General features: G+C 39.0%; 1 protein-coding gene across 1 annotated transcript in view; it reads right to left on the bottom strand.

Moving 5' to 3' along the window:
• Positions 1-16,436, bottom strand: part of LOC120414734 (myosin-I heavy chain) — a 107,908-nt gene extending 91,472 nt beyond the window's left edge. The window contains 2 exon segments of the mRNA XM_052709203.1: positions 12,656-13,304; positions 15,859-16,436. Coding sequence (XP_052565163.1) covers positions 12,656-12,746 — 91 coding nt within the window. The 5' untranslated portion in view covers positions 12,747-13,304; positions 15,859-16,436.
• Between the last annotated feature and the right edge of the window lie 10,786 nt (positions 16,437-27,222).

Raw genomic sequence — 27,222 nt, 5'->3', positions numbered from 1 at the left:
TATAGGACCTTTTTTTTTAAAAAAAAAACTATGAACCGATGGAGGTTATGTTACACATGACCAGTCTGCCCAAAAACTATGCAAGAAGCATGTTGAAATGGTGGCAAATTTTCGATTCGGACAGTACATGTGTTTAAATGGGGAGAAAGACCGCAATGTAGTACCGCCCCTTTCAAATGTTGCTCCAGCCAGCCCAGTCAGGAAATATTCCAGCAGAGCTGGTTCTGCTAAAACCCTGCTAGAACGGTGGAGCATTTCTGCTAGAATGCTGTAAGAATTTCCAGCTTTGTTAGAACTGTGCTAGATCGTCGTAACTGGGAGATTTCAACCACTTGAAGCAGTGTATGCACTTGGTAAGAAACCAGTCAAGGAAAATTTCAAATGGGCAACAACAGCAGCGAAAGCAAGCCAGAGATGGTGTAGAAAACCCCCCAAAAAATCGCTTCGTTGTTCTGCTGTTCGTAAAAATGTTTTTTGACTCCTTTCCCTTTCGAGCTGCGTACTGGCCCTGTGTCCTAAATAGTTCCTTAGTAACTTTTTTAAAATGGCGTAACCATTAATGTAAACAAACAGTCTATCCCACTTGCTCTGGTGACAGTTATGGTTGTGTTAGAGTGAGATAGAGTTATCTACGTGCGCATGTATTGCGTGTTTGAACACGAAGGGTTTTTAGGTTAAAATTTGTACCCGCCAGCAAAAACAAATGGTACGTTCGTTTGATGGCTAGTTCGGCACTGAGTGCCGCACTCAGAGCTGTCAAAGTGTTTGTTTGAAGAAACTCGCGCTAGTTCCGCACGAGTTTCGCCGCCATCTTGGAACAGAAACTCTAGTGCCGCACTCGATATATTTTCAGTTTCATGCGAGTTCCACGCACACTGACAAATGACGTTCGATTGAACCAAAACTGGCACCGACGAGTGCGGCACTCAGTCCCGCACCGGCTCTTCAAACGAACGTACCAAAAGTGTGCGTGAGATCGGGCTTAGATAGCTTAGATTTTGATTATACTATTTTCGAGTAGATAAATCGCCTGTAAAAACCAACTGTTTACCACGTGCACCACCACAGCTGATTTTGACAGACGAATCATTCTATAGATTTGCCTAAGTATGCGTGTCAATTTTGTTACGAACTAACACACTCTCGCGCGTGAGAGAAACCGTGGAGATCTCTATAGAGCTTTCTAAGCCCGATCTCACACACACTAGCGCACCATTTGTTTTGCTGGCTGGTACAACAAAATTTTTCGTGTACGTACACGCAATACATGCGCACGTAGATAACTCTTTATTACGCGTTCGCACATTAGGGTACCATTTCATTTTGCTTTTGTGAGAGTGTGTGCGTGCAACATGGAGTTAAACTTTTTGAAAAGCCTTGGTAAGCTTCACAGCAACTGCACAGAAAGTTTAACTCCATGTTAAGATTTGACAGCTCGATAGAGATATCCACGCGCGAGAGTGTTTTAGTTCGTAACAAAATTGACACGCATACTTAGGCAAATCGAGTAGAATGATTCGTCTGTCAAAATCAGCTGTGGTGGTGCACGTGGTAAACAGCTGGTTTTTACAGGCGATTGATCTACTCGAAAATAGTATAATCAAAATCTAAGCTATCTTAGCCCGATCTCACGCACACTTTGTTTTTGCTGGCGGGTACAAATTTTAACCTAAAAACCCTTCGTGTTCAAACACGCAATACATGCGCACGTATATAACTCTATCTCACTCTTACACAACCATAACTGTCACCAGAGCAAGTGGGATAGACTGTTTGTTTACATTAATGGTTACGCCATTTTAAAAAGTTACTAAGGAACTTTTTAGGACACAAGGCCAGTACGCAGCTCGAAAGGGAAAGGAGTCAAAAAACATTTTTACGAACAGCAGAACAACGAAGCGATTTTTTGGGGGGTTTTCTACACCATCTCTGGCTTGCTTTCGCTGCTGTTGTTGCCCATTTGAAATTTTCCTTGACTGGTTTCTTACCAAGTGCATACACTGCCTCAAGTGGTAGAAATCTCCCAGTTACGACGATCTAGCACAGTTCTAACAAAGCTGGAAATTCTTACAGCATTCTAGCAGAAATGCTCCACCGTTCTAGCAGGGTTTTAGCAGAACCAGCTCTGCTGAAATATTTCGTGACTGGGCTGGCTGGAGCAACATTTGAAAGGGGCGGTACTACATTGCGGTCTTTCTCCCCATTTAAACACATGCACTGTCCGAATCGAAAATTTGCCACCATTTCAACATGCTTCTTGCATAGTTCTTGGGCAGACTGGTCATGTGTAACATAACCTCCATCGGTTCATAGTTTTTTTTAAAAAAAAAAAAAGGTCCTATAAGCTATTGTGTTTCATATGTTTAAAGGACCTATTCAAAAGACTCTAAATGTTAAACAGTACAATTTATTAAAAATTATTACTTTTATTGCATGAACTGTTTGATAAACTGTTTATGTTGAATAAACACTGAAGTTACAATATAAGCAAAGTGTATCTTTGGAAAAACTCGCGCTAGTTCCGCACGAGTTTCGCTGCCATCTTGGAACTGAAACTCTAGTGCCGCACTCGATATTTTTTCAGTTTAATGCGAGTTCCACGCACACTGACAAATGACGTTCGATTGAATTAAAACTGGCACCGACGAGTGCGGCACTCAGTGCCGTACCGGCACTTCCAATGAACGTACTATTAATATTAAATCAAGTGAATTCTGCCGTTTGACTATTCTGCCATTTGACTATTCTGCCATTGGACTATTCTGCCGTTTGACTATTCTGCCATTTGACTGTTCTGCCATTGGACGATTCTGCCATTCAACTCTCCTGTGAATTATTTATTCTGCCATTTGACATTCTGCCATTTAACTATTCTGCCATTCAACTCTTCTGCTAATTAATTATTCCGCCATTTGATTATTCTGCCATTTGGCTGTTCTGCCATTTGAATATTCTGCCATTTAACTATTCTGCCAACTAACTATTCTGCCGTTTAATTTTCTGCCATTTAATTTTCTGCTATTTATTTTTTCTGCTGATCAACTTTCTGCCATTTAATTTTCTGCTAATTAATTTTCTGCCAATTAATTTTTCTGCTTATTAACGTTTTGCCATTTAACTTTTCTGCTTTTTAATTTTTCTGCCTTTTGATTTTTCTGCCATTTGATTTTTCGGCTTCTTAATTTTCTGCTCATTGACCCTTTCTGCCGATTGACCTTTTCTGCCATATTATATTCTGCCATTTGACCTTTTCTGCCATTTATCATTCGGCCATTTATTTTTCTGCCGATTGAAATTTCTGCCATTTGGCATTCTGCCATTCGGCATTCTGCCGTTCGGTTTTCTGCCGATTGACCCGACCCCGGCGATGCTGGAGTTGGAGTCTTTCACCGCCGCATAAAATAAAATTGTCTGTCACGATTTTCCATTATTACCCTTTCCGCTCTGGGTTGGTTGGTTGCGATGAAGTTGCGACCAAGAGTTGTGGAGTTGGAGGGACATCGGGGACGACCGCAGAGTTGGCATTTGGCGGAGTTCTTATTATTGGCTCCGTGTGCTCTTGTGATGTGGCCCAACGTTAGCTGCAGTAGTCGGTCCTGGTTGGGGGGGATTGTTGTTTGTGAATTGTGCTGTTGAGGGTCACGAGAACAGAAATGGGGCGTTTTGGAACAGGAATGCTCGAAATGGGGACGATTCGATGTGGTAGCAGCTGAGTCGGTGAATAGACTAGTGTTCCCAGTTGGATACCATGTTGAGATAAATATAGGACGAGGTTTATGAATGAAATTTGATCGTTCAAGTTTTCTTCAACACATAATGTTTAAGTTAAAAGCTAGGCAAGCACAACATTATAAAACATGTAATTAAATAAATCCAGGTAATGTTTATCCATTCTGAGTAGTGTTTCAGAAAATTGCTAAAATTCTGTAAAGGGACATTTACGACACTCGCGCTCATCATCACAGACTTTAAATGTCAAATCCATTTACGAAAATCACTCCAAGCTCGTTCCCTTCCCCTAGCCGGCTCATTAAACCCACTTTTAATTGGGCAATGTTCTACACCAAAACACCATCTCGAGAAAAATTCCAACTAGAGCGTCTGCAAGACGCAGACACGAGCAAGTGAGAAATAAAAACCGAAAACAACAAAATTGGCTTAAATTAGTTGACCAAACAAAGGCACCATTTTCCGAAAACAACCTGCTGCTCGCTTGAGATCCCAAGTTCAGTGGTGAGCTTTAAGCACCAAACCTACACACGCACACAGCAGCCTGCAAGCAGCATGCTTTCGAGAAGATGGTATCGCGGTCCATTTCTCTGTGGGCTCACAGCATTTCGTTGTTGTTGTTGTTGTGGCTCTTGTGGTGGTGAGACCCCCGAAAATTGTCCGCCTTAATGATACACGCCATTAATTTTCAAATAAAATTATCCTATTTATATCATTACTCATAGAGAGACAGCGAAAGAGAGACCTCAGGGCCTTTGGGGTTTGAGGTAGACATTTTCGTACCTTGTGCCAGCGCAATTATGCCCGATAGACCTTTTCGGGGGGTAGCGGCCAGCAGCTGCCAGCTAGGACATTCAGCAATACGGCAGCAGCAGTTAATGGTAACGACGTCGACGGCAGACCAGAAGTGCGCACAACTCTGTACTGTAGAATGAAGTGGCATTAATAGGCGCTAGTAAATATTGTTTGACTTGTAAGCTCTTGTAAGAGACCATCCACAAAACACGTGGACACTTTTTTGGAAATCTGAACCTGTCAAATCTCAACGTGGACAATTTCCATACAAATAAAATCTTTTTTGTATGGAGCGTGGACAAGTCTCCACGTGATTTATGGATGGTCCCTAAGATTTATCGCAGAAACATGTACTTGAAAAAAGTGTTCAAATTTGTTTTTTAGCCAAATATTTTTTAACATCTTGATGTAGAACGAATTTCAATGACTACACCCAAACAAGTGCGACCACAACTCTGACAATTTTGTAAGAGGTTTTTGCAAATGTATGTTAAAAACTAAATCATTCCCAGTTCGCATAAGGCAGCGGTTCTTAATCCGGGGTACATGTACCCCTGTGGGTGCAACGTGCAGTCTCAGGGGTTGCCGAAACAAACCCTGTAATGACGGACATTTGAAAAATATCCTAAACAAAACATTCTCGTAAATCAACTTTTCATTATTTTTTTTATTTGTATGAAATTATGTCTATCGATCGATGTCTTATGCCCAAAAGATATTTAGCATCATTGCTTTCTACACACAATAGATGCCAGGAAAACGATTCGTTGTTTTTCTTTAAATAATATTTTGACTATTTTTTTACTTGCATAGCAATGCAATGGCACCCTACAGATCGTCAGCTGTGTGCTATCTTGTGACATAGACCATTTTGGTCGAAAATGATGACGTTTTGCTATACTTAACAAACACTACAAGATGCTTTAACCCGATTTTGGAAACTCTCTTCCGTTTCCCGAATATCGCAATACACACTTGTGACATAGACCAATGTATTATCAAAATGATCGTGCACACTTGTGACACGTCATAGGGGAAATATACCCTTTCTCAGCCTATTTCTATTATCAGCCTATCAGCACTTTGATCATGAATTACAGCTTTTATAAAGTGTTTTTGACTATCCAAAGTAATAAATAGCTCAACTAAAAGTGAGCAAGCAACTCTCCATTGTTGATACATCTGAAAATGTTGATTTAATAGCCAAAAATGGCAAAAGTGATGAGAATTGGTCGAACGGCTTAGAGTGATTAAAATGGGTATATTTCCCCTACTTGTTGTTGGAAAATGTTGAATTTTTTTCTTGTTTTTCACAAATTTATGTTGATACACATTTTCTGAAGGCAATGCAATCTTTTGTTTTTGAAAATATACAGATTAAGTCGGTTAAACTATTGATTTAAGTCTATTTTAGTTTGTATGGAAATTCTGTGCACACTTGTGACACGTAGTACAATTTTACTTTCGAAACAAACTTGTGACACGTGCTTTTCAGATTTTTGATTACATAATTTACTGTATCTTTTAACTGGTGTAACCAAATTTGTTGAACCTTGGAGCGTTTGTTAAGCGATAGTATACGAACCGATTGCTTCAAAAGTTTGGCTCTACCATTCATAGTTTTGAAAATATTTATCATCAAACTTTAAAAATCGATTTTCTCGAAAAGTACTAAATGGTCGTTGTCACAAGATAGCACACAGCTGAAGAGATGTTAATAAATGACAAGAAGAGTGCTAGGTGTAATCCAACCCAAGGCACTCTCCAGGATCTCTTCGAAAGAATGGCTGCCATAGGGTTTGATTAGATTAGATAAGACTTGTATAAATGGGTTGAAAACGCAAACGTTTTAGAAAATTACGATTAAAAAACGATTTTTAGAACTACATAGGAAAACCAGCAAGCTTAACACAAGAAAGCACAGAGGCATCGACTTGTTGACAAAACACTCAGAAAAAAAATATATTAGGTTTTTCAATTTGTAAACAGCGTCAACTAATCATCTCTCCAACGAAATTTTCAAAGGGTTGGTAAAACTTTATTTTTTTTTTGAAGGTTTCATTTTTAAAAATTGACCTTTTGTTGCTTAATGGTTAAATAAAACATTTGAACAAATATTAACCGATTTTTTTTTCAAATACCATGAATACTAAGGGGTACCAACAGCTAAAGTAGAGTGAAAAGAAGTACTTAGCCAAGTAAAGATTAAGAACCACTGCTTCACAGAAATAATTGATTTGGTTACAGAATTCAAGTTCAAAATTTCACCTTAAAACAAATTTAAACTAAAAAAAATTTCATATTTTTAACCACATCTAATGTAAGTCAACTAAAGTGTTTTAAACAGTTCACTGCTGGATCAAACACTGATGAAATCAAATCAAAGTTTTGCACCAAATCAAAAAAAATCAAAATGACTTTCCTACAGCGGCTATATTTCAACCAATTTTGATATTTAGTTTAGAACTCATTTCATGCCTGAAATCATGGAGATGTTCTCTATAAAAAATAGAAAAATTGTAATAATTCCAGAACTAAAGCATCAAAAAGCATTCAAAGATTGAAAAGGTTCAAATCAAGCAATAATGTTTTTTGGCATTACATCGCGAAACTACTTACTGATCCGTCGCCGGATCCGGATATCCGCGAAGCATGAAAGTTTTGTTCAATTTAGCATTGGAAACTGCTATTCTGGTTATTTTAAATAATTTCATGTTGTTATAACCAATCAAAAAATTATCCGGATATCCGAACCCGCATCTCCTGTCACATTCTCAATGGCAAAATGGCATTCTTTTCATCGCCAAAAAAAAGGGAACTGAAATAGTAGTTTATGCAACAAGTTGCAAAAAGAGGATTTTTTCAGCACGAGTCGTACATTTATCCAACGAGGTTCACCGAGTTGGATAAATACGAAGAGCGCTGAAAAAATCAAGTTTTGCAACGAGTTCCATACAACATTTTTTGCAATTCCGAAAAACACCCATTGAGTGAAATTTTATGTCAAATTTTCATGTATTTTGTCAATAAATCGTTTGAATCAAAAAAATGTTGAAAAGTGTTACTTTTCGAAAAAAAATGCTGAAAAGTTCAACTTTTCAGCACCCATTTCAGTGCTGAAAAGTAGAACTTTTCAGCATTTATTTTCAAAAGTGTTGCTATTCGATTCTGTTATTTTTGGTACAGAAAAGTAGGCTATTTCGTCGTTCAAGAATGACAGGAAAAGTAAGTAGTTTCACGACGGAATTGCAAAAAGTACTTTTTAGCATCCATTTGAGGTTTAGTTTTTTGTATTTCGGTATTTTGGAGTTTTAAATTTATCTTCACGGCAAATAACATTCAAGCGGGAAAACGACCGTTTTACTGAAAAAAAACAAATTCGAAGGGCATTTTTCGAAATTGCAAAAAAAGTACACTCAAACCCCGATGGTTTGACACCAACAGTTGACAAACGAACGGGGTCACATTTTAGATTGACACCCCTTTTACACGGAGTTCACACACACTACCAAACGTTTGTTTAGATAGTGTGCGTGAGTTCATCATTTTTTAGTTTGACTTTGGCCAACCAACGGGGTACAAACTAAAAAAGTATCAAACGAAAAAGTGACCAACCAGTGTAGTTTTAAACTTCTTCGTGAATTGTGTTCATGAATTTAAGAACCACGAAGGAATTTATTCATGAGTATGGTACATTTTCACTATAATCGTGAATATAGATAATAGTTCGTCATTCTCAAATTTATGATTTTGGGAATTATGTTTTTTTTTCGTGCATAATATGCGCTAAATAAATAACATATAACATAGCTTCGTGAATATCAACATATCAACGGTGCATGACATTAAACTATGGTTATATTCAGATTAAAATTATACGAAATAACGAAATGAAGAAACCAACTTCCCTTTGTATGATTTTATAGAATTAAAAAAATCAAACCGTAATGGCATCGTTTTGTAGCAAAAAATGTGAAAATTAAATAAAAAACGTTACTTTAAACCACCTCAGTGATTGATGCCTTGATTTGATTTGATTTGATTTGATGAGTTAACCAACAGGGCCACAAGGATGACCTATGTAGCGGTTGCCTAGAATTACAGTGGCTCAGACTTAAAGGGAGCATCTTCAAATTACTGCCGTATGAAGGGCCAAAAGGGAATGGTTGGACGCGAACAAGCAAAATCACTCACGGTGTCCTCAGGGGAAGAGAATCTCCTTCCGACAGTAACCTCCAATAACTCCGAAAAAAGTCTGACAAAGCTGAAAAACAGGGCTCGCACCCTGTTGGGGGTCTAAAAGGGCGCGGCAGACAGCCTCAGTGATTGATGCCTTCCTCCTAAAATCAATTGAAAACAAATTGCTATAAAAGCGTTACTTACGTTTCTGCCATAAAAAGCCATAATAAGAAGAAAGCCTGGGCTAACGAGACCGATTCCATAAAGCTTAGTGCTGCCTCAGCTGGATCTTTTACAGTGATCACCCTTTTTTGTATTACCCTTTTTAAAATTATGTTTTAGCACAATTGCTCATAACTTTTGATAGCGTTGACAGATCTTCAATCTTTTGGGCTCGTTGGAAGGGTTGATTACCTATCTAGCGATAGGACGTATGATAGATCCAGACAACCTTTTCATCCATATTTTTTAGATCCGGCCTTAAAAAAGTGCATAAAAATACTTAAGTGACCATAACTTTTGATAGGGCTGTCAGATCTTCAACATTTTGGACGCGTTGGAAAGGTCTTTCAAATACCTTTTTATATATAACATGACGGATTTCCTTACAAAAAACACCTTTTTTACAATCTTCCGGACTTTAGTCAAAATCGTTTTTAAGCAAAACTGAAAAAGGTTCTTAAAGTGAGCTCCTGAACACGGGAAATTTCAAAATTTCCCAAAAAATGTGTGGGTTTAAAAAAGTTTCGTTCAATATTACTTCAATACACGGTACACCACTCACTTCTTCTAACTCTTTTGGCCTCAGACTCTGCGAGGACCAAAACGCGTCGGCCTGTGGCCTGGCGAATTCGAAAGGCTCTCCGTCAATCAAATGGCCGTTTTTTTCTGCGCGCGCGCACGCGGCTCACACACGCTATGGTCAGTCAACGAGGGGTTCGTCGCCTCGCCATTACCGAAAGCCGTCCAAGTCACTGTCAGGCTGGAGCTCGTTTCGAACGGTGGGGGTTGTCGAGGAGGGGCTGGTATGGGAGGTGGTTTTTATTGGGCGATATAAAGTGTGTGTGTGTGTGCCTTTCTTTTGCGAGCAAATTTGCTGTTCTTTTGCGGTCTGGACAGTTTTGCGCGCAGAAAAAAAACAGCCCCGGCACGAATTGAAATGGCCGGCCACGCACACACCCTGGTCCTGTATAATCATGCCGTAATCATATGCGCTTCCAGGGCTGGAGCAGCAGCATGTTGTGTTTGACGACCGCGGGCACATGCTCGCCGGACGAAACGATTCATTAGGGGTATTGTTTCTGGAATGCACAATTGATGGCTTGGACTCCTCGCTGGGGAAGCGAAATTTGTTATTCAAGCTCGTCGAAGGAACTAAAGCAGGAAGGCAGGTGAATTTAAAGAGTAGCGATGACATGATGTCTACGGAACTTCGGAACAAATTGTACACCTTTTGTAGTTGAGTTAATAACAACTTATCATGCAAAGAATTCGTTGAAAAATGTTTTGAAATTTGGCTGTACCGTCAAGGGGGTGAATTAGGTCTAAAGACTGAACACAGGATGTAACAAAACTGACTTTTTGGCGGGCATTCAGGGGCTTGTTCCGGTGGCATACTGAACCCAAATTCCATATATGAGCTTGATTGGACTCATCAGGAGCTGGTTATTTGCATTTGAATTTTAAATGGTATTTAACTTAATTTTGCAGAATTTAAATTCAACTGAACGGTTATATATTACCATAGAATTGCCAAATAAACAGTTTAAAATGGATATAAAAATGTTTTGAGAGCCTTTGGGTGGATAGAATTGGTTTTCCGTTGAAATGCTCCCATGCTCGAGGAAAAGGTGGAACTCCAACAGCTATATCTCGGCTCTCTGTGGACGAATTTTTGATATCTAAACAGCAAAAGATGCGGACAGATCTTTAGATAATGTTGCTTTTTTGAAAAGTCAAAAATAGAGGCCTCCTAATCCTAAGTTATTCGCGAAATCATAGAAGCAACTTTTTTCAGGCCTCTTTTGCCTTCCTCACTGAGGTAAGGCTATAATCCTGCTCAAAAAATGAACTTTTGAAAAACAGCTCGTAGACCTATATTCATGTATACTTATCGACTCAGAATCGAAAACTGAACAAATGTCTGTGTGTGTATGTGTGTGTGTGTGTATGTGTGTGTGTGTATGTGTGTGTGTGTATGTGTGTGTGAGTAGTATGTATGTGTCCAAAATTCTTGCCAAGTTTTCTCAGCACTGGCTGGTCCGATTTTGATCAAACCAGTTGCATTCGACTTGGTTTAGGGTCCCATACATCGCTATTGAATTGTTTGAAGTTTCGATAAGTAGTTCAAAAGTTATATATAAAAATGTGTTTTCACATATATCCGGATCTCACTTAAATGTATGTTAACTATGTCCGGATCCACCATCCGACCCATCGTTGATTAGGTTTTCAAAAAACCTTTCCAACAAGTCCAAAAAATTGAAGATCTGGAAACCCTGTCTCGAGATATGGCCACTTAAATGATATTTATGTACATTTTTATTCCACTCTAAAAAATAGCTGAAATATGTTTCCAAACCACTCATATCACCCATTGTTGATAATGAGTGAGGAAGGCTCCAGCCACATAGGTGGATTAAGTTAGTTTTTACTACATATTTTACATGCAGTTATAAATATTCAATGATAATCTATGTCAAATCCCTGCCAGAATAATGATAAAGCTCATTTATAATACTCAAGACCCTTTTTGGTCCAATGTGGACACTTTGAAACCGGTCCCGGGTTCTCCGGTGAAACCCGGAATATGGCAAATTACGGGATTTTTGGAGGACAATTTTTGACAGGGCAATATGGATGTCAAAGATCATCATTTGCAAAATCAAGCTTATCCATGATCCACAAAACCACTTTTGGACTGATCTGGCCACTTTGGGACCGATTTCCGGTACCCCGGTAAAACCCGGAATATGGCAAATTACGGGATTATTTCTGATTTTTTTTTTTTGACAGGGCAATATGGATTTCAAAGTTTATCCTGTTCAAAATTTTGCTTATCCATGAACCCCAAAACCACTTTTGTACCAATCTCATTACCTTTATTGTTTTGCTTTGTACTTTATCGTCTTATCTTATCGTTTTGTGTCATATAGATTAAATATGTTTTATTTTAAACTCCTCGGCAGTTAATAATCAACATTGAGCCACCAAATGATTTTCAAATAAATGCAAACTGCTGATCCGTCCAGTATTTCTAACGCAACTTCTCTGATATCCGATATCTCGTTTATTTACATTCCAGCTATGGTTTCCCTCTAACTCCGATGCTTTCTCCGCATCGCTTCGCGCAACCATAAACATCTCAAATTGATTGTTTAGTCTACGCGGGACGACGGCCCACCAAACTCGCCGGCCCGCAATCCCGGTCCCGGAATCAAGTTATCATCAAGTTCGAAAAACCAACTCCTCACTCTCATCAGCTCTCGCTCGTGTATTCAAGTGGAGAGTTTTAAGGTTGGTACACAACAACAGCAATAACCACTTGTGGTATCATAACGGTTCTGTGCCATAATTCGAGTTTTGTCTTCTCAACGGAGCCGGTCCAGTCCAGGTGTGGCCGCTGCCACTGACTGTTTTGAATCCCCCCAACGAAAAAAAAAACGAAGTTGACTTTATAGCTGTCGGCCACCATTGCTAGTACCGACCACTAGTGTCTTCCTTTTTATCTACAAGGACTTCGCCGCCCTGGGCTCCTAAGTGTATGAAAGTATGGCACGGAGCGACGGCGCCGAATACCCATATTTACACAAAGAATTTTAGAGCGCCCGCCGCGGGATTCGAACCGGCGACCTCTGGATTGGAGTCCAGTGCGCGGTCCGATTGATCCACACGGGCGGGATCCCCCCAACTCCTTTCGGAAATACCCGTTTTGTTGCGCGCGCGTACTCACCTTGCAACTTCTTCTCGGTTTCCCAAAACTTTTGCAGCTCGGTAAAGTACTTGTCCAGGATGAACACCTTCGAGAGGCCCAGGGTGGCCATGTTTGCGGGCGCGTTCTAATTTATGAGCATGTGCGACGGCGGGATTCGAACCGAGAACGAAGATTTGGGGAGCGACGCCCGTGCGGAGGAGGCTGCGCGCAAATTTAGCGAAACGCGCCACACGCACACAAGTGACGACCAATTAAACAGTGTTTTCAGTGGGCAAAAAAAGAGCGCGCCGAGGAGAGTATAAATTTTAATCAACTTTTTAATCGCCTCTTTTTCTTATTTTGTTTTGTTTTGAAGCGCGCTGTTTTTTATTCTCTTCTCTTCTTCTCTTTATCTTGCAGACACTTTACACTGCTTGTAATTATCGGTTAGTCGATTCTGCTCCTCCGTGGCTTTCGGGCTCTGCCTTAAAGTATGTGAATTCATTCCACTTCCACACCTTCTTGGCTCACGCTCTCTCTCTCTCACTTTGACGCCGAGGTATTCTCAGATTTTGTTTTGTTTTCTTCGTCGTCACGACTTTTTTTTTCGCTTCTTCCTTCTCCTCTCCTTGACGGTTTTTCGCTCCAACTCTTCACTTCTCTTTGCTGGTTGCTTGGATGGTTGTACCTGAGTAATTCTCGCTGAAAGTGGACCACTATTTACACAAGGTGCTCAAAAATCAAATGCAATGTACTTTTCCAATAGCCCCCACCAAGTTATGAACGAAACCATGTTTGGTTGGTTGAATTTGACCTCACCTCGGCGCCACGAAGCTAAAACATTTTTTTTAATTGGTAATTTTTTGACTTATGGCCTATCTACAATCACTTAGCTTAGAACATCTAAGTAAAGTAGTTACTTAGGAAAGTACGCAACTTACGTTCGTCATCCACAATCAACTTAGAAAACTTGCTGGGCTGATATACGTTGCTATGCAGTTGTTTGTTTACCTTTGATATTGAAACGTCAACTTACCGTAGATTTTGAAATTTTTCAAACCATACGTCAGTTTCTAATTTGATTACTTTTCCATTGTAGAAGCTCGGCTTCATTTCCATTGATTCAAATTCCTAAGCTAAGTGAAATTTTCTAAGCTAAGTGATTGTAGATAGGCCATTAGGCGCACCTACAAAATTGCTAATCACTTTGCAAAACTTCAACGAACCCTTGATGTTTAGGGGTGTTTTGGAAAGGAAATGAGCAGAGCTTTCGAATGCACTTGTCAGAAAAATACCGTTCCATACATTTTTTAGCCACAAAACACCAATGTATTTTTAAAAGTCATTTTTGAAGGCCGGCGCCCCGCTTTATCGAAAAACTGACAAATCCATTCGAAAGCTGAGACGATTTCTCATAAAAGAACCAATAAATCTAAGGTGTATGTTCCTCCTATCTTTTTTAATCTAATTTTGATTCTGCGAACACAGCGCTCCGTTCGCATTTCGGGCACCCAAAATGTTGCAATTTGCTTGCCCCATTTTAAGGTTTTGTCAAAAAATATAGGTGCTCACTTTTTAAATGATCGTTTATTGTCCAAGGATCAAACTGCACTTTCGATAATTGACCAATATTTATGTTTTTGGGTTCTTCCAGGCAATTTAATGTCGAAAAATGTTTTTTTACTTTTTTTTTGTAAAATGCTCACTTACAATTGGGTGGACTTTTTTTCAGTAGAACTAATGAATGTAGCATGTAGGAAATTTCACTACGAACATTTTTCTCTAAAAGAAAACGTAATATCGATACTCCAGTGCCAAGATATTTTAGATTTAGTGAGAAAAAAAAGTGCCAATTTTTCAAATTTCTCGGAATCAACAAGAACGGCCTATTATTTACATGCGGCATATGTTTTGGAGGCCAGAGTATGGTTGCTTAAAGTTATTTTGGTCGCTGAATTCAGATCTGGAATCAAATTTCAGATTAACAGTTAAATTTGTAGCCACGCCCAAATGTTATTTGCGGTAATATGCTGTAATTTTAATCGCTAGTGAATTCGGTCATATTTCAACTTTCGCTAACCTTTAATTGATATTTTACTCACGGATTTTTTTATGGAGATTGTTTTTTTCAACTTCTGATTGTTTTAAGAGGCCTCGTGGCGCGGTGGTTAGCGGCTTCGGCTGCCGATCCCTAAGTGGCTATGGGGAATACACGCAAATAATATTTGAGCGTGGCTAAAATATCACGGTTCACTGTTAATCTGAAATTTGATTCCAGATCCGAATTCAGCGACCAAATTAACTATAAGCAACCATACTCTGGCTTCCAAAACATATGCCGCATGTAAATAATAGGCCGTTCTTGTTGATTCCGAGAAATTTGAAAAATTGGCACTTTTTTTCTCACTAAATCTAAAATATCTTGGCACTGGAGTATCGAAATTACGTTTTCTTTTAGAGAAAAATGTTCGTAGTAAAATTTCCTACATGCTACATTCATTAGTTCTACTGAAAAAAAGTCCACCCAATTGTAAGTGAGCATTTTACAAAAAAAAAGTAAAAAAACATTTTTCGACATTAAATTGCCTGGAAGAACCCAAAAACATAAATATTGGTCAATTATCGAAAGTGCAGTTTGATCCTTGGACAATAAACGATCATTTAAAAAGTGAGCACCTATATTTTTTGACAAAACCTTAAAATGGGGCAAGCAAATTGCAACATTTTGGGTGCCCGAAATGCGAACGGAGCGCTGCGCTTGCAGAATCAAAATTAGATTAAAAAAGATAGGAGGAACATACACCTTAGATTTATTGGTCCTTTATGAGAAATCGTCTCAGCTTTCGAATGGATTTGTCAGTTTTTCGATAAAGCGGGGCGCCGGCCTTCAAAAAAGACTTTTAAAAATACATTGTTGTTTTATGGCTAAAAAATGTATGGGACGGTATTTTTCTGACAAGTGCATTCGAAAGCTCTGCTCATTTCCTTTCCAAAACACCCCTAAACATCAAGGGTTCGTTGAAGTTTTGCAAAGTTATTAGCAATTTTGTAGGCGCGCCTAAGTCAAAAAATTACCAATTAAAAAAAATGTTTTAGCTTCGTGGCGCCGAGGTGAGGTCAAATTCAACCAACCAAACATGGTTTCGTTCATAACTTGGTGGGGGCTATTGGAAAAGTACATTGCATTTGATTTTTGAGCACCTTGTGTAAATAGTGGTCCACTTTCAGCGAGAATTACTCACCTGTATCTGCCTTGTTTTGTTAGCCAGCCTGCTTGAAGCTTCTTTCCCTTTTTCTTCCTTCTCCTTCACTGTTGTTGTTGTTCTTCCCTTGCGCGAGATTCACCTCACAATTCCTAATTTATTTTCATTTCTTTCTGCCGCCTATGATTTATAGTGGCTTCTTCCCTTCTTTCTTCTTGTTTCAGAGCGCTTTTCACGAGGGCTCCTGCTGTTTTTTCTTCCTGTGTTGTGCTAAGGTGTTGTTGTTCCCTATTGGACCTATCTCCCACAAATCAGTGAGTTCGAGCTCGCGGATCGAGGTAATCCAATCTCGCTCTACCGATCAACACCCGACATCGCTAGGCCATTCTTCTGACCTGCTCGAGGTCCCAACACACCTCCAATCACAATCACAAAACAATTCCAAGCTAATTACACCGATTTCCCGAAATCAACCAATTAACACATAGACAAAAACACTAAAAAAACGAACCAAAAAGAGCTTTTCATTCACAAATCCTGCAACAACAACAAAAACCTCAGAGACCGCGCGACGTGGAGTCACCTCCGGATCGGACGAAAACTTTCTCAAAACTGAAGCCAAGAAAGCGCCGATCGTGGCGAGGAACCTGGCAGTCCTGATGATCGTGCGAGAGCGGAGCGCCACCGGCCATGGGAGAGCGGGAGCAAGATCAAGTTGCACAAACACTAACAGAAACAAGAAGGAGCTTTGCGGGAGCGAAACAGGTAAAAGCTCTGAAGAGAACGTGATCGTGAGGAGGTTGGTTGAGATCGTGGAAGGAGATGAAGGGAAAAAAAATAAGGGAAAAATATGGCTCTTGCGCGAAGGAAACTCTTGCACGCGCGAGTAAGGGAATGGATGTTTTGTGTGTTTCGGATGGAGTGGGGTCACTTATCAGTGTGAAGATTAAAATTGAAGATAAGTAACAAATTAATATAAAAAAGTCAAATATGCTTTTATATATGTCTTTAATGCATTATCTCTTAAACTCATGGAAAAGTCGATAATTTGAAAGAGAGTAGTAGTGCCATGTGGATCTGTCGAATTGAAATCGCATGATCCATAGCTTTACTTGATCCATGCTTTTTAAATTTTTTATTTTTTGCTTAAGGCCATTGCAAATATTGTTTGAAGTTTATGCCACGCCCCTTCAAAATTGATCCAATAAATCAAGAGACAAAAAAAAAGTTCTTCAGCAAACTTCAAATTTTTTATGAAAATAGAAGTCTAATCAACTGGAAACTATCAATAATGCATTTTTCCACATTGATAATCTTATTTAGCATGTTTGGGCTTGTTTAAAAATATTTTGATTTTTTATAAAATTCTGAGGTACAACACCGTGAAAACTTTTTTTGCCTGCTAATGGAAACTAATGATTGCAAAACAACTGGAATGGTGTATAATGCATTTTAAAACACTTTCCTCATTGAAATGTTGAAACCATGGCTTGTATATTAATTTTGTTCCCCCTCTCGACTTTGGTCAGAGTCGAGAGACATAAACTTCAAAAAATATTTGCAACGGCCCACCTACCGTCAATTTTTGAATGTTTTTTTTTTTTTGGACATCATTCACAAAATTTTCTCGAAAAGTGCCATTTTCAGAGGAAAAATAAAAAAAAATGCAACCCGGGCAAGGTGGGAAAAGTTATCCCACAGAATGTTATCCCGGGAATAATTTATAGCGCTATGGCGGCCATCTTTATGGCATGTAGGATAACTTGTCATGGTTATCCCAGGAACAATTTTTAAGAGAGATTCCAAAACTTTAAAAAAACGAACAATTAACATTACCTGGACCTGTTTCTTGGCAAATCTTGTTGCCCTACATTCCTGGAGCATAAAAATACAACTTGGCATAAGACCATGTGGATGAAAAAAATTCCAGAAATATTTAAACATCAGTTATTGTAATTCAAACATTGAATAAATTTAAAAATCCTTCTAGGATGGGACTCTGAGTCATTTCCTGGACATGTATCTTGACAAAACTTGTTGCCCTACATTCCTGTAAAGTAAGTAAATCTTTCCCAGTTCCTGAAGGGAACACCCGTGAAGAGTATCGGGGCCGGCATTTACAAAGCGGATTCAGTGGCAGTTTTTCACTCAACTAATGTTAACATGTTTCAGGTTAATGTTAACATTCCATAGGTCGCCTCCCTAAGGTGTCGTGATAAGGTCCAGTTTGTGACGACACACTACCTTCCCTTTACTAAGCAATCAAATCCAGAAGGGAAAAGATCACCAGTTGTGTTGGTCCGAGCCGGGATTTGAACCCCGATCTACCGCTTACGAGGCGGAAGCGTTACCACTAGGCTACGTGGCTCGGAGCATAACATTCCTGGAGCATAAAAATACAACTTGGCATAAGGCCATGTGGATGAAAAAAATTCCAGAAATATTTAAACAACAGTTATTTTAATTCAAATATTTAATAAATTTAAAAATCCTTCTAGGATGGGACTCTGAGTCATTTCCTGGACATGTATCTTGACAAAACTTGTTGCCCTACATTCCTCCAGGAATGTAACTGATGTTTAAATATTTCTGGATTTTTTTTCATCCACATGGCCTTTTGCCAAGTTGTATTTTTATGCTCCAAGAATGTAGGGCAACAAGTTTTGTCAAGATACATGTCCAGGAAATGACTCAGAGTCCCATCCTAGAAGGATTTTTAAATTTATTCAATGTTTGAATTAAAATAACTGATGTTTAAATATTTCTGGAATTTTTTTCATCCACATGGCCTTATGCCAAGTTGTAGTTTTATGCTCCAGGAATGTAGGGCAAAAAGATTTGCCAAGAAACAGGTCCAGGTAATGTTAAATGTTCGTTTTTTTTAAGTTTTGGAATCTCTCTTAAAAATTGTTCCCGGGATAACCATGACAAGTTATCCTACATGCCATAAAGATGGCCGCCATAGCGCTATAAATTATTCCCGGGATAACCATCTGTGGGATAACTTTTCCCACCTACCCGGGCAGACAGTAATAACAAAATTCGTGCATTTCCGATAACAAACACTGTTAAAATAACGAAAAATGTTAAGGAATCTTCTTGAAAAATCAATTATTGCATAAGAGTGTAATAACAATTTTTTTATCATAACAAAATTTGTTATTGGTCTTTTATTGGTTAAAAACCAAAAAAAAACTTGGGAATAACATTTTTGGTAAAGGAAGAATAACTCCAACTGTTATTAGGATGAAAGGATTAGTTGTTAAAATAACAAAAAATAATAACAAAGATTTTTTCGAAGAATAACTAATCATTTTATTAATAATCCAATAAAAAAAAAGCAAAAAAAAACGAATAACAAATCCTGTTATAAACAACATAATATGTTATCCACCTCCGTGTACGCACGAGTGCAAGCAGCAGTCAAGTGCTCAGTGCTCCATCGTTTTTTTCGAAATTTTTCGCCGTAATTTACCGGGATTAGCCGCGAGTTTGCTCCACCAGCATGCCAAGGGCCGGCCGTGGCCGTGGCAGTTCGAGTGCGGCCTCGAAAAACCCGCGAAGTTCGTCTACCGGCCGTGTGCAAAAAGGTAAACAAACCAACGCCGCGTCGACCGCCATCGCGCCGGGGAGTGTGTGCGCCAAAGGATTTGACCCTAAGTTATTACACCCTAATTACCGTGTCCAGGGCCGCAGCCCTATAAGGCTCCGTTCAGCTACTTCCGGCAATCCGTCGACCGATGGCGCTTCAACATCCGCCAACATTCCCACCAGTAACAAGTTCGCGAGACTGAGTGACGAGGAAAGCAACAACAACAACACCGACGGTAGCACTACCGACGACGACGATGACGATGGACGTGCACGAAGAAAAGTGATTTCGCCAAAAAAAGTAATTACTCCAAAGGAACGACGACCACCACCAATTTTTGTTTTGGATACGTTGGCGGACGATGTTGACGAGCAGCTGGAAGGCCTCGTGTACTGCCTCAAAATAGGTAAATCGTCAGTGCAAGTGTTCACATTTGACCAAAAGAACTTCGACCTGGTTGTGGAGAAATTGAAGCGTAAAAACTTCAAGTTCTACACATTCGACCCCGTGCAGAAGACCGCTGTTAAGATCGTCTTGCAGGGATATCAAGACCGCCCGATCTCCGTCCTCAAGGAGCACCTCTCGGGTGTCGGAATAACGCCGCGAGACATAAAAGTCCTCTCGCGGAAGACAACCGTCACAGGTACACACACACTGTACCTGTTGTACTTCGACCGCGGCACCGTCAAAATTCAAGACCTGCGGCGGACTAAGGCGTTGGACGGTTTTTGGGTAAACTGGCGGTTTTACTCCAAAAATCCGACGGACGCAGCGCAATGTCACCGTTGCCAGAAATTCGGCCACGGCTCGCGGAACTGCAACCTCCGGCCCCGCTGCGTGAAGTGCGGTGAGTCACACCTCTCGGAGGTGTGCGCACTGCCACGAAAGGCGGACTTGGGGGAAAATGCAGAACAAACCAAGCCGCGCGTAAAGTGCGCGAACTGCGGCGGTAACCATACCGGTAATTACCGCGGATGCGTTGCGCGGAAGTCCTACCTCGAGGAGCAGGAAAAGAGGAAGAAGAAAGCAGCAGCATCCCATCCTCCTCAGCGAAGTACGAGCGCAGCCGTTCCTGCAGCTGGCCAGCGTACGGTTCCAGCGGACAACCCAGCGTTCCCTCCTGGATGGGGGCGGTCGTTTGCGAGCGTGGTCGCTGCCGGTAGCGGCGATGCGACCCAGCAAGGAGTCACCGGGGAAGACCTCTTCACCCTGCCGGAGTTCTTTGCTCTCGCGGGGGAGATGATGACGCGGTTTCGGACCTGCCGTAACAAGGCGGAGCAATTTCTGGCCCTCGGGGAGCTGATGATCAAGCACATCTATAAAGGATAAAAAATTGTGATCTAGTTTTAAGCTTTCTCTATTTCTATCCCCTTTCCCTTGCAATTTTAGTAAGTTTTTTTCCTTATCTTTTTCTTACTTTCGGTAACCCCTTAACTACAAGCAACAATTGTCCCAAAATGGATTATGATGTAACACACAGCTGAAAGGAACTCCAAAACTCTGTTATGTATTCCAAAAGAACTTATTGTATATTGATAATTCACCAATAAAACCGAATTGAATTGAAAATATGTTATCCAGGTTTTTAAGCGAAAATGGCGTTCGAAAGGTGAACGCCCGTAATGTCAAAATCACGCAGTGGTACCAACATTACGAAAAAAGTGTGCCATGGCATGACAGACAATTTTTTTTTCTATTGTTGGTGCTACAGCGCGATTTTGACATTTCAGACGTTCACCATTCGAACGCCATCTTCGCTTAAAAACCTGGATTGGCTTAGTATTTTCAAATATCATAAAATGTTATTCCCAAGTTATTTCCGTCTGCTCGGGAAGTTGCTATGTTACACATGACCAATATAATAAAGAACTTTGCACTTGAAATTAAATCATTTTCAAATTTTAAACATTTTATTTATTTTTTGTTTGTCTTGTAATTTTTATGGTGGGTATAATAACCATGAAGTTTGATAGTGTTAGCAACGAAATTACCAACTTCATGTTCGTCTTTGTTAAACACGTCTTGTCTTTTTATAACCATGGTGGGTTCGTCAGAAATTTTAGAGAAAGGATAACGTAGTTTATGGATCATGATGGTCTGAGTGAATATAATTGGTGTGTAACCAAAATGTATTTAAAGATGTTTATCAAACGAATTTAATAAAATAACAGAAAAAAAATAAACACCTCTTGCATCAACTTCAAATTATTTATTTCGAAACAGAAACAAAACTCAGTAATATTTAACCTCAAAAGTGCTCCAAGTATCTAAGTAGGCCTCCAAAATTGTAGCAATGAAATATTTAAGATATGCATTTTGTACTGTAACAGCCCGCTCAAGATTGACTTTAATTGGGTCACAAAACTCAAATTGGATGTTAAAAAAAGAAGAAAAAAAGAGAAAATGAAAAAAAAATATCAGGCCGTGGATTCAACATTTCAACAACAAACAGTATTTATATTGCATTATACAACAGAACAGTTGTTAGGCAATAATTTTATTAAACTGAATTTTCGATGAATCATTTGTATGCCAAAAAACACTTTTAGCGATACTTTATATTGAAATTTGAATTTAAAATTTTTTTGGGCTGGTTCAATGATGCTTAAAAAGGATTACCAACGTAGGGAAATACACTTAAATGCACACTAAAAAAATGGAATATTACATTTGACGTAATCTTTTATAAAACCTATTATTAAATCATGTAAACGTATTTTCAATGAAAAATTGGGTTTATTTTGACGTAAATCTATGAAATTCCCATTGGTATTCTATTTCATCGCGCGAAACCCAACATTACATAAAAAATAGTCTAATTTGGAGCGTAAAATTTAATGTAATGTTATATCAAATAATACCCGATTTCACGCACCTTGGCCGCTACACGTTTGTAAGAATGAGTAAACATCAAAACGTCAGCCAGGTTTTACGTCGCTGAGAAAATAATGTTTGTCCAGATTTTGTTCAATTTTTTCTCCTTACTGATCGGAATCTGCTACGGTTTTGGATAAAATCAATCACATTTTATAAAGAGGTAAGTTTAACCTTTCTTAAGGTGATGTGAAACAGATCGCAAATATTGTTTGTCATTTTCCGTTTTGTTTTTGTTTAGGTAGCGGACATCATGGAACGTGAGGCAAAATACGGTTCAAGCCGCTTCGATGTAGCTGGTTGGACGCTTTTTGAAAATGTTGAAATGAGATGTTCCCGGAGTGAACCGAACCGACCATCTTCAGCGGGATGGCAAACACGGAACAAATTGCATGCCGGAAGATTACTCGTGGAACAACAAAGGCTGTGAGGGTAATGGAGCAATTTCGGTGAAAATCATAGAAAAGCTACTACACTGAAATAAAAAAAGTACCAAATTCCTAGATTCTAGGAATTTTGCCTCCTTTTCTTATTAAGTAATCCAAAAAACCCGATTACTAAATAAGGAAAGGAGCCAAAATTCCTAGAATTCAGGAATCTGGAACTTTTTTTATTTCAGTGTAGGAAGACAATTTTGAACCATTAGTGAAAATTTAGTGATTAATTATAAAGTGATGCAATAAAAACGTATTGATTTAAAAAAATATAAACACGTTTTATGTCGTCCAATAAGAATGGTATGATTCCAATTAGAATATTTTGCCACCAAAATTACGATTAATGTAATTTTGAACGACCATCTACCATTTAATTTGACCCAGCTTTACGTCTAATTTGATGCTCCAGTTATGTGAATCTAATTTAACCCAAAATTACACGTTTTTTTTTTCGTAGTGTGTGGTTGTCAGTTGAATAGTCGATAGATGAACGTTTTCTCTAAGTTTGGTCCAAATCGGCGAAGGTCGAGTCCAAAAGTATACCCAGCTGACCTGGAATGACCCGTAAGCAAATACGGAAACTCAATGATGTAGACTTTGTCAACATTGAAATTATTCCAAAATCGTTTTTTTCGATTTTGATGTAAATGTTTTCAAAATCGATAATAAAAAAAAAATCAAATTCTTTGCTCTACTGCATTGCCTTGGCGTCCTTTATTGCGAGATTCCTATTCGAAACTAGGTATCCGAAGGCTTTAATTCAATTTCAATTGCAAACCACTTTTTACACCTAAGCTTCCATCCACCGACCGAGCCACGTAGTCCAGTGGTAACGCTTCCGCCTCGTAAGCGGTAGATCGGGGTTCAAATCCCGGCTCGGACCAACACAACTGGTGATCTTTTCCCTTTTGGAATCGATTGCTTAATAAAGGGAAGGTAGTGTATCGTCACAAACTGGACCTTATCACGACACCTTAGGGAGGCGACCTATGGAATGTTAACATTAACCTTAACATGTTAACATTAAGTTGAGAATGAAACTGCCACTGAATCCGCTTTGTAAATGCCGGCCCCGATACTCTTCAAGGGTGTTCCCCTCAGGAACTGGGAAAGATTTACTTTTTTTTACTTCCATCCACCCCAGGATTCGAACTGACGACCTTTGGATTATCAGTCCAACTGCCTAACAGCGACTCCAAAGAGACAGGACTTAGGGAGACGACTCCTACACCTGGATTGAGCTATCGACCTAACCTCTTGGTTAGACCGGGGCCAACATTTACTTCCCCGTCTGACGGAAGGCGTGGTCAGACAAATCTCGTCTCGAAAAATGCCACCGGGGCCGACTGGGATATAACAATATATTTTTTATTAATTCCCTGAAGTACTGTCTACAATGTTATTTACAACAAAGTTTGACTATTTTTGCAATCAGATTGTTGCATTATTGAGTCCGTAAGTTTGACCATTTTGGAAACAGAAGACAACAACTTCCTAGGTTGCTGTGCATGCTTAAGTTGCTTATTACTGACAGAACAATTGCGCAGCAGGATCGCACTTGTTACAATATTTATTGTGCTATTTCATTATTATAATACTGATTCATCTCACCATTTAAGATCAGTAACCCAAAAGCTTAAATTTATTCATGCTTCTCACTCCTCAATCACATCTCTCTTCCACCATTCACTTGTTCCAGCCTTGCAGAGTCACGTCAGAGCCACTTTCGTGCACGGACCTCTGGAGTTGCTCTCCGCTCCACTCTTGCTGACGCAAAAGTCGGTGCCTTCTAAAGAGCCCTCAAACGGCCACAGCATGCCACAAACACACCTTCATCACACCAGCTCAAACCACTTGAGATGAGAGACCTCGCGGTTTGCTCTCCCGTTCTTCGGGAACTCCGGCCGACGATGGCGTTTGCGTAACCACCTTAAAAGAACTGGTGGACCTTAAGAGAAAAAAAACAATAACAACCTGGTCCTAGCCTCGAGGGAGCAATTCAGACCAGCTAAAGTTTTTTTTGCTTCGTGCGCACCGACTGATTTTGGCAAGGGTTTTTCGGTCACGACTTAATGGTTTTGAATAATGTAACGTTTTTTTGAGGGCAATCTTCATCCACGATCAGCAGGTCGTGAATGGAGCCGTTCCAGGATGGACGGTGGAACGTGGTGAGAGACGTTGACCAACATTCGTGGCTCTACCGTAAACCTGATCTCGTGATGGCACTGCCACGCACACACTGCCAAATGTGTGGAGGAGCTTTCGCTCCTAAAAGCTCTTCCGTACTGGAGCGTTGAATGATGGCAGGAGTAACGAACCTTGGGCAGCAGTCTGCAGTTGCAGCCCATGCACCAAATTTTATGCAAATGGCTGAGTCATTCTGAATTGAGGGTTTCGAACAAAAACTTGTTACAATGTTGCACAATGATGGTGATAACAAATAATATGTACAAAAGGGTGAGAAGAACTGCAAATAATGCAAAAGGACTTGGATAATGTAAGCGATGAACCTGATTTTCCACAAAAATGATAATTTTCATTTTCTTGCCAAAAAATGATATAATTGTTTATCTAATGACTATTTTAAATGCACACACAATTCTATCAAGATACATATTTTGTAAAACTATTTCAATTTAATACTTCTAAGAAATATTATGCATCAAAAATCCGATCACAAGAAATATTTCGCCTGGCTAGGTACAGGTGATTTATCTATTACACAGAAATGCCAAAACAATTCTTCAATCATTTTGATGTTCAAGATAATACATAGAATGATTTACCACAACAATCCGTTCAGGCTGCAACATTAAAGCTTCAAAAATGCTTAAGCTAAGAAAGCTTGTCGTGCAACATAGGAAAAGCTCAACTCGTATGCGTGATATGTTTCGTTCGTTCAAGCTTTCTTAAAAGCTTCAGTGATGGGTTAGCTCAAAAGCTCGTGGTTTTTGAAATGGTTGGTAAAATATTTCAATGAACTTGATTTTCACAACGTTAGTTCTAGCTAACGTAATGCATACATATAGGAGTTTTCGTCAAAAAGTATCAAGAAATGGCATGGGAGCGTTCTTTCATTACGTAACGCAAAAAAACGGATTTTAGACCCCCTTCCCCCCCCCCCCCTCGTAACAAAATTTCCATACAAATTTAAAAAAAAAATGTTTGGAGCGTAACACGGCCTCCGACCCCCCCCTCCCACTCCCCCCTACTGCGAAACGTAATAAAAGAACGCTCCCCATGACACTGCGAAATTTAAAAATTTTAGCTGTTTAGGAAATCTAAGAAAGGGTTTGTTCAAATATTACGTCCAGAGATTATCAGGATTTCAGACCCCCCCCCTCCCCCTGTCACGCACTTTTCCTATACCTTTAACATGGGCTGTCACAAACCTCAGACCCCCCTCCCCCTATTCATGGATGTAATTTTTGAACGAACCCAAAACTCACAAATCGAATATTACAGTTAAAAGTAGTTTTTTGGAAGGTGTTCAATATAATGATGTTACAACATTGTACAGTAAAAAAAATGTGTAAATTTGGACGGTGTAGTTTTAGAAGGTTACCTCTTTAATTTCATTTATTTAAATCAAATTTATTAAATCAAAACTAACATTTAAAAAGGGCGTAATATGAAATGTTTGGCCCTTTTGAAATGTTAGTCTTGATTTATTTATTTTTTGAAAATATTGTTTTCGAAAAGATTGGAAAATTTCACGGATGTTTCATATTTTAAAATTGAAAATCGGACCATTAGTTGCTGAGACATCGAAATTAGAAAATTGTGGGTTGTTTGTGTGAGACTTAGAATAGAAAACATTCATTTTCCTATTTTTAAATCATTGCATGGCAATTTCTCAACAACGATGGGTCGTATCAACAAAGTTCAGACAAGCAAAATATAGAGAATTTCCTCAGCTTTCCAAAAATATTTTGGGCATGGGCACTAATTAAAAAAAATGATTAACTGCGACTAATTAAAAAAAACACACCTGAAAATGGTTTAAACTTGAAAACGATGCACTTCATCACAATTTCACAAAAGTACTTTTTGATTGCAAATTCGATTTTACATCAAAATGATATTGGTTAAAAAAAATCAAAACTCGGTCATAGATTTTTTGCCTATTCTGGAAATTTTGAAAAGTTGGCATTTGATGTCCCCTAAAACATATCAGAAAATATAAAAAAAATAAAAATAGTTTTTTTTTGCAAATCAAGTTTTTGTGACAAAAAGTGAAATAAAAAATCAGCAATTTTATTTACCGTGTATCATTTTATCTTCACTGTAGTCCATATATACAATTTTGCCGAATCAAATAAAAAAAATCCTTCAAAAGTACAGATTTTTGAATTTTCATACATCATTTTTGTATGGACAGCTGCCAAATTTGTATGGAAAATTATATGGACAAACTTATGATGCGAAATGGCTTTTTTTGGCATACCAAAGGCACCAAAAAAGTTTCAGCTTTTTAATCCAGCTACATGAATTAAAATT

Source organism: Culex pipiens, chromosome 2, assembly GCF_016801865.2.
Source record: "Culex pipiens pallens isolate TS chromosome 2, TS_CPP_V2, whole genome shotgun sequence".
Classification (NCBI taxonomy): Eukaryota; Metazoa; Arthropoda; class Insecta; order Diptera; family Culicidae; genus Culex; species Culex pipiens.
This window is presented reverse-complemented; position numbering and strand designations above follow the sequence as displayed.